This window comes from Miniopterus schreibersii (genome assembly GCF_964146895.1).
Source record: "Miniopterus schreibersii genome assembly, chromosome: X".
Taxonomy (NCBI): domain Eukaryota; kingdom Metazoa; phylum Chordata; class Mammalia; order Chiroptera; family Miniopteridae; genus Miniopterus; species Miniopterus schreibersii.
This window is the reverse complement of record NC_138104.1, coordinates 25790655-25803782: the sequence shown is the minus strand read 5'-3', so window position 1 is coordinate 25803782 and position 13128 is coordinate 25790655. Positions and strand designations below refer to the sequence as shown.

The following is a 13128-nucleotide window of genomic DNA, read 5'->3' as shown; positions in this document are numbered from 1 at the left end:
GCTGGTTCAATTTGACATAAATGCCAGAGCAGAGCCAGGACTCAAACCCACGTAGTCTCTGATACCAGAATCTACATTCTTACCTGTTATATGTACAATATACAATCTTGTAAAGGGGATTGTGTGTGTGTGTATGTGTGTGTGTGTATGTATTACAAATATATCTTGAGATTTGAACAGCTGAGCCTGACTTATTTTATTGAAAGGTCTTTTTCTCAAATACTACTCACGTCGGAACGCTCTGCATTCTTCATCCAGAATATATTTTTTTCTTTAAGAAAGGTCTCTGTAAGGAAGCTTTGGGCTAGAAATTTAAAAAAGTAAATCCATTGTTTTTTGTCATATTAGTTTCATCTCTTGTAAAATCCTTATGTCAACAGTCTCTTTATTACAACAGGGCTTCTGGTCGGGACTCTTGATTCAGTCTTAGACTCTACTGCCAAAGTAGCTCCATTTCGTATTCTCCACCAGACACCAGATTCTCAAGTCTACCTGTCAATTGCATGTGGTGAGTATGATTTTTAAAACATATACTTCAAACAAATAAGGATATCTTTCAGGTAATGCTACATATTCATTCCTCCTGGAGTGGTTTAGATTCTTCCTACTAAAGCAACTCAAAATTTTAAAAAACACCATGACAGCTTGTTACTTTTTTTATGATGCCATTATAATGTTGCTCTAAATTAGAATCCCAGATTTTTTTTTAAATGTTGAAAGACTGTCTTTTTATCTTTCTTTTTCTTTTCTCCCCCTTCTTAAGTAGATATACTTTTTTAAAAAATTAATTTGACTTTTGGATAGTTCATATGCATGAATATATTGCTACAGCATACAATTAATTTTTAAAGACATGTGGCTTGTTTTTTACAACTCCCTCTAAATTTTCTTTAGTGTAGCAGGTGATCATTTTCTCACCACATTAAATTGAATGTCATTTAAACTAAACAAAGAAGACACCACACCTGCTGATATCATGAGAGGTCTGTAACCTCAACTCTGAATTTGGTTGGTAGAAATTATTTAGAAAAAAAATTTTCTTTCTACTTTTATGTTTTATTATTATTATTATTTTAAATATGTATCTTTATTGATTTCAGAGAGAGGAAAGGAGAGAGAGAGAGAAACATCAATGATGAGAGAGTCATTGATCGGCTGCCTCTTGCACACCCCCGACTGGGGATCAAGCCCGCAACCCGGGCCTGTGCCCTGACCGGGAATCGAACCCCGATCACCTGGATCCTAGGTCGATGCTAAAGCTGCTGAGCCACACCTGGCTGGGCTCCACTTTTATGTTTTAAAAGAATGATTATATGACTTAACCCCCCAAATTGACCTGATGCAGAAATATAGTCGTTAACTACTAATGAATTTTCCTTATATGTAAAGGACCAAAATAAAGGCCTTAAGGTTTTCCTATGAATTTTATTTGTAGTTCATTAAAGGAAATTAGTACACTTAATATGGTGACTTTAATAACATGAATACGATTCTAACTGAATTATAGGAAATAATGCAATTTTGCAGTTTCAGTAAATTTTTTAAGTGTCACTCTCCATATATTATAAAATATACTGAGAAGTCAAGGTATTTCTTCTGATTGAGATCTGTATAATCCACAGTGCTCGGGAGATCTTAAAGATATGTGGGCTATATGTAGAGATTGATATTGTAATGTTCTTCAAGCCAAAGCAACACAGATTTAATTTATTTAATCTGACCCCCCAAAAGCCACCTAACCCTCCTAATTCAGCAGGCAACATGGATTTGATCTTTCTATAGGGTTTCTAACCTCTTTCTTGAAATTTCTTTTAAGTGACTAGGCCTCTTAATTTAAGGGTGATTCAGAGCAAAGGCTTCATACCTTCTGAAATTAGTTGAGTTTCCACAGTTGAAATCCACATTCATACAGTGTGCATAGGAATGTCACGTGTATGCTGTTTTTAGTCACACAGATTATAGGTACAGTATTATTGTTTGAAGACTAAGGATTAAATTATGCATATTTATATTCTGGTACTCTGTATATTCTCTTAAAAGATACTGGTTATTGTAGGCACCAGTTATTGGCAACTTGTTTTCAGAATTTTATCTTTTCTCATGAATTATATTTACTTTTCTCCCTTTTTATTAAATATTTTATTATTTTTATTTATAATGAAAATAGTGTTCATGCCCACATATAGGGATCAAGTAGAGAATAATTGAAGTACCTTTATTTTTAATGAATATCATTTTTGAAAATGAGCAAATATAATTTTCTTTTTAACTAAGCTTGTAAATATCAAGAGCAGTTTTGTTGTGGAGTTTCTTGTGTCTTTTATTCTCTTTCATTATTAATCAGGAGCCAGCAGAGAAGAAATAATGAAGCATTGGGATTGGTTGGAACAAAATATCATGAAGACCTTATCTGTGTTTGATTCAAGTGAAGATATTACTAATTTTGTACAAGGAAAAATAAGAGTAAGTGGCATGGATACAATTTATAGATGGAATACAAAAATGTTTGACCCTCTTATTTGAGGATCAAAGGCTGCATGGAAGGTCAGCGGTTTATTGGCACCTTTCAGTATTGGCAGAAGCACACATATGAATGTCAGAATCAGTGCTAAATAAATTTGCGGAGTCAGTGGTTAGTCTTTGGTGCCTTTGTGAATGCTCTTAGGGATCTTTTCATTTTAATATATCTTGAGTTTGGAGTTTGAATAAGCAGTTCACTCAATCAAAACAATATATAGCACCTGTATTTGTGGTAATTCTTTGTGAGGCATTAGAAAAAGCCTAATGACAAAATTAAAGAAAATCTCACCTCTGTCCTAAGTATGTAATATGCACACATATGCATACGATAGATATATGCACCTGTGTAGATATACAATTGTATTCAATGAACTGTTTAAATATATGAAATAAATTTTTGTTGGTAGGTAATGATTAATTTTCAGAAAATATTTTGTCTCCCTTAGGGATTAATTGCTGAAGAGGGAAAACATTCTTTTGTAAAAGAAGATGATCCTGAGAAATTTCGAGAAGCTCTTTTGAAATTTGAAAAATGTTTTGGTTTACCAGAACAGGAGAAGTTAGTGACCTATTACTCATGCAGTTATTGGAAAGGACGGGTTCCTTGTCAGGGCTGGCTCTATCTTAGCACCAACTTCCTGAGCTTCTATTCTTTTTTATTGGGATCAGAAAGTAAGTGGTTTCTGTTGCTACCATGACTTTGAACTTGCTGACTGACCCATCAAATCTGTAGTGGTGTTAGGTTGTATATAAAGTAATAAGATTGATATTAAGAGTAATTAAACTCTACATTAGAAGTTCACTTGATTTAGCCCTGGCCGGCGTGGCTCAGTTGGTTGGAGCGTTGTCCTGTGGACTGAAGGGTTGTCTTTCTTTCTTCCTCTCCCTCTCTCCCTCTCCTCTCCATCTAAAAAAAAAAAAAAGTTCATTTGATTTAGAGAAAGAATTCTTTTAAGGGTGGTTGCTTAACATAGGAACCATAAGAAGTGTGTATAGAGTGCCTTGCATAATGCCTTGTGTACTGTGGGAAGTGAATGAATATGAAATGATGGTGGTGATCTGGCATATAACTCCTTTTTTCCATTGTTCTAAACTACCTACTTTCCTCAATCCATGTTTTAATCCTTGTTTTAAACATACAATATAAATATAGTAACCATAGTATATCAGTGATTATGAAATTATGTAAAGTAACAGAATAATTTATATCTATTCCTAGACTCACCAATTACTATGCTTGGTTATGATTCAAAATTATAACTAACGTTGAACTCAAGTATTTTAGTTGTTCATAGCATTTTTCAAGTATGTTACTATTGTTTCAAAAGACTTCATTGATAAACATTAATCAATATTGAGAAATTTAATCAGATTTGCTTATACCTCTTATTTGCAGTAAAACTCATTATCTCCTGGGATGTGGTCTCAAAACTTGAAAAAACTTCAAATGTCATACTGACAGAGAGTATTCATGTGTGTTCCCAAGGGGAGAGTCACTACTTTTCAATGTTTTTGCATATTAACCAAACATACCTTCTTATGGAACAGCTGGCCAACTATGCTGTAAAGAGACTTTTTGATAAGGAAACATTTGATAATGACCCAATCCTTGCTGATCCTCTACAAATCACCAAAAGGTATTCAAACTTTAATTAATACTTACTTTTTTAAAGTATCATTTGACCAAAGAATGGTAGCATTGATTTGCATTAAAAGTTAACTGTTCTATATTATATGATAATTTTTCTTTGGGGTTAATTATTTTTGGGTTTTTTTTTTGTTTGTTTATATTCATTTCACAGATAGTATTTTCTCCATAAAATTTAATCCTAAGAAGCAATAGAAGTTAGGTTTGAAAATTATTTCTTGAGATCCCTGTAGTATTTACTCTGGAGTTCTTTTAGAAATGTAGAGATTTATGTGTGTAGGGTTAATCTATCTCTAAATTTCTGTATGAATAGACTAGATAGTTCAGGTCCGAAATTGTTAAATGTATTATTTTTTAAGCATAATTTATAAATAGCTTTTTTTTTTTTTTTTTTTTTTATGAAGAGGCAAGTTTGTGGAGTCAGTGGAGAATAGTCTTTAGAAGGAGAGTAGAGAAACTCTTGGACAAATAATCTCTCAGGACCTCTGTTTCTTCATCTGTCATTTCCATCTCAGAGAGCATTTGTAAGGAATGAGCAATATATTGTGTGAAAGCACTTCATAAAATAATAAAGCACTAGATAAATATTAATCATTATTAGTTCTTGCATTAGAAGTATTTGTCTGAAAGCTGTTTCCCTCTATACTTGGTTTGCTATCACATATTATTCTACAGTTTGCTTCCCCTCTTAAAATAATATATCATGGATATCTTTTCATTGATATAAATAGACCTCATCCTTTTAAATAATAGTGAAATAACCCATCTAATTACAATTTGAGTTAAAAATTGATGTGGCTTTCTGTTCATATTTATCAAAATTATTTTGAAAGATATTATAAAGTATCTCATATTCAAATAGTATATGCTGGAAGGATGAATTTATTATTTTTTTTATTGGCTTTGAGTTAGAACTTGCATAATTTACTTACTACCCCAGATGGCACTGTTGTTAACTCAAGTGTTTAGTGCCTCTAGAAAAATTGTACTATTTTAAGCAATTGTTTTTATTTATATATTTATGTATAACTTAACTAATTATCTTTGTGTATTGACACCTATCCAGTGCCCAATACTGTGCAAGCAGTGTTGTTTTATCTTGCTTTTCATTTGGATTTTTTAAAACATTAATATTATATTTTATGCACTATTATCTTTTATGCACTTATTCTTGTCTAAATTTTTTAGATGCCATAAATTTTTATTATTTTATTTTCTTTGAGCTTTTTAACTCATGATTTTCTGATAACCAAATGTAATGATTACTGTCTACCAAGATTGGTTTTAGCCATATTCATATAATATGACTGTATAATAATATAAATAATAGTCTTCCAGCAAATCACTCCTTAACAGATGGTTTTAGGACCTACATTATCGCTAACTTTTGTGCATTATAATCCACTAATGAAACAAAATTGAAAAGAGAACAAACAAAAGGAATTTGTTAGGAATCAGTGTTTCTTCTATTTCATAATTTGTTGAAGAACATAGCATGTAATGTTCAAACTTTCTGCTTTACCGTGCATTTAGATTAAACAATGTAGACATGTGTACACTTTAAAAGTCATTACTGCCCAGCCAGGCGTGGTTCAGCGGTTGAGTATAGACCTGGGATCCAGGTGATCGGGGGTTCGATTCCCGGTCAGGGCACATGCCCAGGTTGCGGGCTCGATCAATGACTCTCTCATCATTGATGTTTCTCTCTCTCTCCCTCTCCTTTCCTCTCTCTGAAATCAATAAAGATATATTTTTAAAAGTAAAAAATAAAAAAATAATAAAAGTCATTACTTAAGCCCTCCTTTTTTTCTTTCCTACAGAGGTCTGGAAGATCGAGCCCATAGTGAGCAGTTTAATGCTTTTTTTAGGCTGCCCAAAGAAGAGACTTTGAAAGAAGTACATGAATGTTTTTTATGGGTACCATTCAGCCACTTCAATGCTCATGGCAAAATGTGCATCTCAGAAAACTATATCTGCTTTGCTAGCCAGGATGGCAATCTGTGCACTGTAATCATTCCATTTCGAGAGGTAATGTAAATTTGGTTACATACCAGTTTTTAGTTTGAAGATTATATCATTCACAGAGTAAAATGTCCTTTAACTCTGTAAATTTTTAAAAACTCATTATGTCACATTATTTTAGTAATTTTTAGATAACGATTTTTAAGTCCAGCATTATTCTTCAGGATAAGAGTACTAGGATAAGAGTTGTATAGCTCTTGTTGAAATTGAAAAAATAAAAAATAAAATTTAGAAACAAGGGTTTAGGATGACTCAAAATGGAACATCATTAGTCAGACATTTATGATGTGAATACCAAAATTTAGATGTTTAATATACACAAAGGATAGAATTGATAGCTTTTGTGTAAGTCAGAAATAGTCAGCATTGCAGCACTGAATTTTTACATTTGTGTTGTCATTTTTATTTTTATTTTATTATTTTTTTGAATACATCTTTATTGATTTCAGAGAGAGGAAAGGAGAGGGAGAGAGAGAGATAGAAATATCAATGATGAGAGAGTCATTGATCAAGCCCAAAACCGGGCTTATGCCCTGACTGGGAATCGAACCCCGATCGCCTGGATCGTAGGTCGATGCTCAACCGCTGAGCCACGCCCAGCTGGGCTGTGTTGTCATTTTTAAAGACTGCATGTTAGTTAAGACTTTTCCTTGAGAAGTTAAATAACTTGCACTGAGGTTACTTGTATCAGTGGTAAACTAGTACCTAAAGTCTGTTTATTTTTTAGGACAATAAGAAATTTTATTATTATTTCCTTTTTAATTTTTTTCAATTACAATTGACATTCAATATTATATTAATTTCAGATGTACAGCATACTGGTTAGATATTTACACCCCAATAAGTCTAGTACTCCCTGACACCATACATAGTTATTACAATATTACTGACTATATTTCTTATGCTGTACTTTAATCCCTGTGATTATTTTGTAACTGCCAATTTGTACCTCTTAATGCATTCACCAGCCCTCCAATCCTCCTATCATCTGGAAACCATTACTTTGTTCTCTGTATCTATGAGTTTCTGTTTTGTTTATTCATTGATTTGTTTTTTTCAGATTCCACATATAAATGAAATCATATGGTACTTGTCTTTTTCTGTCTGACTTATTTCACTTAACATAATACCTGCTAGGCCTATCATGTTGCAAATGGTAAGGCTTTATTCTTTTTTATGGCTGACTAATATTCCATTGTATATAAGTACCATAACTTCTTTATCCAGTTGTCTATTGATGGACAATGAAGTTGCTTCCATATCTCAACCATTATAAATAATTCCATAGTGAACAGCCCTCTTCTATATCTTTTTGAATTAGTGTTTTGGATTTCTTTGGATAAGTACCAAGAAGTGGGAATGGTAGTTTTGTTAAGTTTTTGAGGAACATGCATATGGTTTTCCACAGTGGCTGCACAAATTTTCAGTCCCACCAGCAGTGCACAGGGATTTTTTTTCCTCCACATCTCAATTGCTTGTCGATTTTTTTCATGATAGTTATTCTGATAGGTGTGAGGTGAGATCTCATTGTGGTTTTCCAAAGTCTATTATTTAATAAGTCATACCAGGGACCTAAACTTTAGCCACGAAAGAGTAAGCTAAACACATTTTGCCTGGAGGTGTAAGCATCAAGGGAGAATGTGATTCACTTATAATGTTTTTATCCTCCAGGTCTTAGCTATAGATAAGACAAATGACTCCAGCAAATCTGTCATCATTAGCATCAAAGGAAAAACAGCTTTTCGCTTCAGTGAAGTTACAGACTTTGAACAACTGGTGGTAAAACTCAGGCTCAAGTGTGGGGCAGCGTCAAGTCAATATCACGATATTAGCACAGAGGTAATTACATAGCAATTAAGTCATTTTGAAAAAAGGTGTGTGTTTTGTGTGGTTCATTATTTCAAATCTAATTCATAATGACTTTCCTATTCATTCTTAGGTCTACTTTTTAAAAAGACTAAGACAAAAGAAATTGTATTCTTTAAGACCCATTATAAAGCAGAATTGAGAATTAGGAATTTATCCTTTTTAGGAACTCATATTTTAATTGTTAACTATTTTTTATTTACGCTTTACATTTAATATTTTAATATTAATTGGTATTAGTTCCAGATGTACAGAATAGTGGTTATGGAATCACATACTTTACAAAGTGTTCCCACCGGTGTTTCAAGTACCTACCTGGCACCATACATAGTTATTACAGTATTATTAACTATTTCTCTGTGCTGTATTTTACATCCCTATGATTATTTTGTAACAACCAATTTGTACTTCTTAATCTCTTCCCCGTTTTCAATTTTGTTCATTTACTCTGTTCTTTAGATTTTACATATAAGTGAAATCATAGAGTATTTGTTTTTCTCTGAATGACTTATTTCACTTAGCTTAATACCCTTTAGGTCCATCCATGCTGTTGCAAATTGTAAGATTTCATTTGTTTTTATGGCCAAGTAATATTCCATTGTATATATGTATCACAACTTTCTTATCCACTCCTCTATTGATGGACACTTAGGTCGCTTTAATTTTTTGCTATTGTAAACAATGATGCAGTGAGCATAGGGATGCACATATACTTTAGAATTAGTGTTTTCAGTTTCTTTGGAGATATATATATATATATATCCAGAATTGGAATTGCTAAGTCATGAGGCAGTTCCATGTTTTATTTTTTGAGGTAACTCCATACTGTTTTCCACAGTGGCTGTACCAATCTGCAATACCACCAATAGTGCCTGAGCGTTCTCTTTTCTTCAGATCTTCACCAACACTTATTGTTTGTTGATTTATTGATGATAGCTATTCTGTGAGGTGGTATCTCATTTTGGTTTTAATTTGCATTTCTCTGATGATTAGTGACGTTGAGCATCTTTTTATATGTTGATTGACCATCTGTATGTCTTTGGAAAAGTGTCTATTTAGTTCCTCTGCCCTTATTTTTTTTTTTAATCCTCACCTGAGGATACGTTCTTTACTGATATTAGAGAGAGAGAGAGAAACATTGATTGGCTGCCTCCCATATGCGCCCTGACCCAGGACTGAACCCACCACCTTTTGGTGTATGGGATGATGCTCCAATCAACAAGCCATGCAGCCAGGGCCTATTTTTTAATTGGATTGTCTATGTTTTTCGGTGTTGAGTTGACTGAGTTCTTTATAAATTTTGGATATTAACCCCTTATGAGATGTATCATTGACAGATACCTTCCCTCATTCAGTAGGCTGTCTTTTTACTTTGTTGATGATTTCCTTTGTTGTGCAAAAACTTTTAGTTTGATGTAGTGCTATTTGTTTATATTTTTTCTTTGTTTACCTTTCCTGAGGAGATAACATCAGAAAAAAATTTTTAAGAGAAATGTCAGTGATTTTACTGCCTGTGTTTTCCAAGAGTTTTATGCCTTTAAGTCTTATATTTATTTAATCCATTTTTGAGTTTTCTTGTATGTGGTATGAGAGGGTGGTCTAGTTTCATTTTTTTACATGTATCTGTCCAATTTTCCCAACACAATTTATTGAATAAACTATCTTTACCCCATTGTATGTTTTTGCCTTCTTTGTCAAATATTAATTGACTATAAAGGCATGGGTTTATTTCTGGGCTCTTTATTCTGTTCAGTTGATCTATATGTCTGTTTTAATGCCAGTACCATGCTGTTTTGATTAGTATGATCCTGTAGTATAGTTTGATATTAGGTACAGTGATACCTCCAACTTTGTTCTTCTTTCTCAAGATCACTGTTGCTATTCAGAGTCTTTCATGGTTCCATGTAAAGTTTTGGAATATTTGTTCTAGTTCTGTGAAATATGCATTTGGTATCTTGATTGGAATTGTGTTGAAAATGTAGATTGCTTTGGATAGTATGGACATTTTAATGATGTTAATTTTTCCTATCCATGGACAGAGTAGTTGCTTCCACTTATTTGTATCTTCAATTTCTTTCTTCGGTGTCTTATAATTTTCCGAGTATAGGTCTTTCACATGTTTGGTTAAATTTATTCCTAGGCACTTTATGCTTTCTGAAGCAATTGTGAATGGGATTGTATTCTTAGTTTTCCTTTCTGATAATTTATTATTGGTATGTAAAAATGCAACTGATTTCTGGATATTTATTTTGTATCCTGCTACTCTACTGAATGCACTTATCAGTTCTAGTAGTTTTTCGGTGGAATCTTTAGGGTTCTCTATAGACAGTATCATGTCATCTAAAATAATGACTGCTTTACTTCCTTCTTTCCAATTTGGATGCCTTTTATTTTTTCTTCTTGTCTCATTGCTGTAGCTAGGACTTCCAGTACTATGTCGAATATGAATGGTGAAAGTGGACATCCCTGTCTTGTCCCTGATCTTAAGGGGAAAGCTTGTAGGTTTTGCTCATTGAGTATGTTGGCTGTGGGTTTGTCATATGTGGCCTTTATTACATTGAGGTATGTTTCCTCTATTCCTGCTTTGCTGAGAATTTTTATCATAAATGGGAACTGGATTTTATCAAATGCTTTTTCTGCATCTTTTGATATGATCATATGGTTTTTAGTCTTCATTTTTTAATGTGGTGTATCATGTTTATTGATTTGCAGATATTGTACCAACCTTGCATCCCTGGAATAAATCTCACTTGATTGTGGTGTATGATCTTTTTAATATATTGCTGGATTTGATTTGCTAATATTTTGTTGAGGATTTTAGCATCTATTTTCATCAAGGATATTGGCCCATAATTTTCTGTCTTTGTAATGTGTTTATTTGGTTTTGGAATTAGGATAATGCTTGCCTTGTAAAATGAGCTTTGAAGTCTTCCCTCCTGTTGAATTTTTTGTAATAGTTTGAGAAGGATAGGCTTTAGTTCTCTGAATGTTTGGTAATATTCACCTATGAGGCCATCTGGTCCAGAGCTTTTGTTTATTGGGCGTTTTTTTGATTACTACTTTAATTTCACTGGCTGTAATCTATCTATTCAAATTCTCTGATTCTTCCTGATTTAGTTTTGGAAGATTGTATGTTTCTAGGAATTTACCCATTTCATCCAGTTTGTCCAATTTGTTGGCATGTAGTTGTTTATAACATTTTCTTACAGTCCTCTCTATTTCTTTGATGTCAGTTGTTACTTCTCTTTCATTTTTAAAAATTAATTAATTAAATTAAATTAAATTAAAATTAATTAATTTTAATCCTCACCTGAGGATATGTTTTCTATTGCTTTTTCAGAGAGAGTGGGAGGGGGAGACAGAGACAGAAACATCCATGTGAGACACATTGATTGGTTGCCTCCGGCATGCGCCCCAACCGGGTCTAGGGATCAAGCCTGCAACCAAGGTATGTGGCCTTGGCTCGAGTCAAACCCGAGACCCTTCAGTCTACAGGCCAAAGCTCTAACCACTAAGCCAAACCAGCCAGGGCTGTATTGTTTTTTTAAATTCTATTTCTTTAATTTCTGCTCTGATCTTTATTATTTTCTTCCTTCTTCCCACTCACTTTGGGCTTGCTTTTTTTTTTTTTCTAGTACCCGTAAGTGTAAAATTAGATTGTTTATTTGAGCTTTCTCTTCTTTCTTGAAATAGGCCTCTAATGCTATGGATTTCCCTCTTAGGACTTCTTTCCCTGTGTCCCACAGATTTTAGGTTGTTGTGTCCTCATTTTCATTTGTTTCAAGTTATCTTTTGATTTCTTCCTTGATCTCATTGTTAACCCATTCTTTGTTTAGTAATGTGTTATTTAGTCTCCATGTCCTTGTGTGTTTTTTAATTTTCTTCCTGAAATTGATTTCTAGTTTCAGAGCATTATGGTCAGGGAAGTTGCTTGATATGAGTGGCTGCAAATGAAATTTCATGTGTTGGCCCTTTGAAAGGGTGCCTGTGTCTCTAGGAATCTCTCCCTGGTGGACAGAGACCCTGCTGCTTTTCCCAGCAGGATGTTTTGTGGGCACATTTTCTGGTTCTGGTGCTCTTCCCAGTCAGTCCTCTCATGCCTCTGTACTTCCTACCAGTCTCAATATGGCTCCTTCTGTAAGTCCTTGGTTAATAAGACTTCTTTCCAGATACTCTTCAGTTGGTTATTCAGGATGATTTTTCTATAATGTAGTTGTAATTCCAGGTTGGTCCTGGGAGGAGGTTAGTGTAGCTTCCAGTTAATCTGCCGCCATCTTAGATCTCTCTTTTTTTTTAAATGAATAATCCTTTTTTTTTAATGTTTTAAAATTGATTTTAGAGAGAGAGGAAGGGAGAGAAAGAGAGAGAGAGAGAGAGAGAGAAACATCCATTTGTTGTTCCACTTATTTATGCATTCATTGATTGGTTCTTGTATGTGCCGTGACCAGGGAGATTGAACCTGCAACCTTGGTGTATCAGGATGTCATTCTAAGCAACTGAGCTACCTGGCCAGGGCATCTTTTGCCCACTTTTTAACTGAGTCCTTTATTTTTTTAAGATTCCTTTAGTCTTTTGAATATATTTATAATAGCTGCTTTACACTTTTAGTTTACAAAATCTAAGAACTGGACCCCTTAGGGGCATTTTTTGTTGTCTGCTTTTCTGTTTATACTTTTTGTTTTTATTTTTAAGCCTGGCTTGCTTGGATCAGCCACTGGGTTAGTATAAATTGGTGGTCAGCCAATGAGTCAGAAGATTTCCTTAAATGCCTTAAACTATTAAGTTTGCCACCTTTTGCCAAGGGGATCTTTGTGTGAAGGTATACCTCAAACTTTTGGCAGTTTATAAATTAGTCTTAGCTTTCATTTCTTACTTCCAAAGTCATCCAGAGTTGAGTGACTGGATCTTCTCTCCTGTCTCTTTCTTTTCCTGGGCAGGTTCATAGCCCTGCACATGCATGCATACGTTTAGATCCCAAGAATATGTTGGCACCTTTCAAAGTTCCCTATGGCCATCTAGTTCTCCAGGTCTTCCTTTTACATTTCTAGCCAGGCTCTTGTTTTCTGCATACA

The 13128-nt window shown here is 33.7% G+C and overlaps 1 protein-coding gene across 2 annotated transcripts in view; it reads left to right on the top strand.

Moving 5' to 3' along the window:
- TBC1D8B (TBC1 domain family member 8B) overlaps positions 1 to 13128 on the top strand; it is a 48844-nt gene that overhangs the window by 10958 nt on the left and 24758 nt on the right. For both annotated transcript variants that reach the window (XM_081126301.1, XM_081126302.1), the window contains exons 2-7: positions 398 to 508; positions 2345 to 2463; positions 2967 to 3192; positions 3917 to 4157; positions 5989 to 6196; positions 7862 to 8029. In XM_081126301.1, the coding sequence (XP_080982427.1) occupies positions 398 to 508; positions 2345 to 2463; positions 2967 to 3192; positions 3917 to 4157; positions 5989 to 6196; positions 7862 to 8029 (1073 nt within the window). The remainder of the gene's footprint in view (positions 1 to 397; positions 509 to 2344; positions 2464 to 2966; positions 3193 to 3916; positions 4158 to 5988; positions 6197 to 7861; positions 8030 to 13128) is intronic.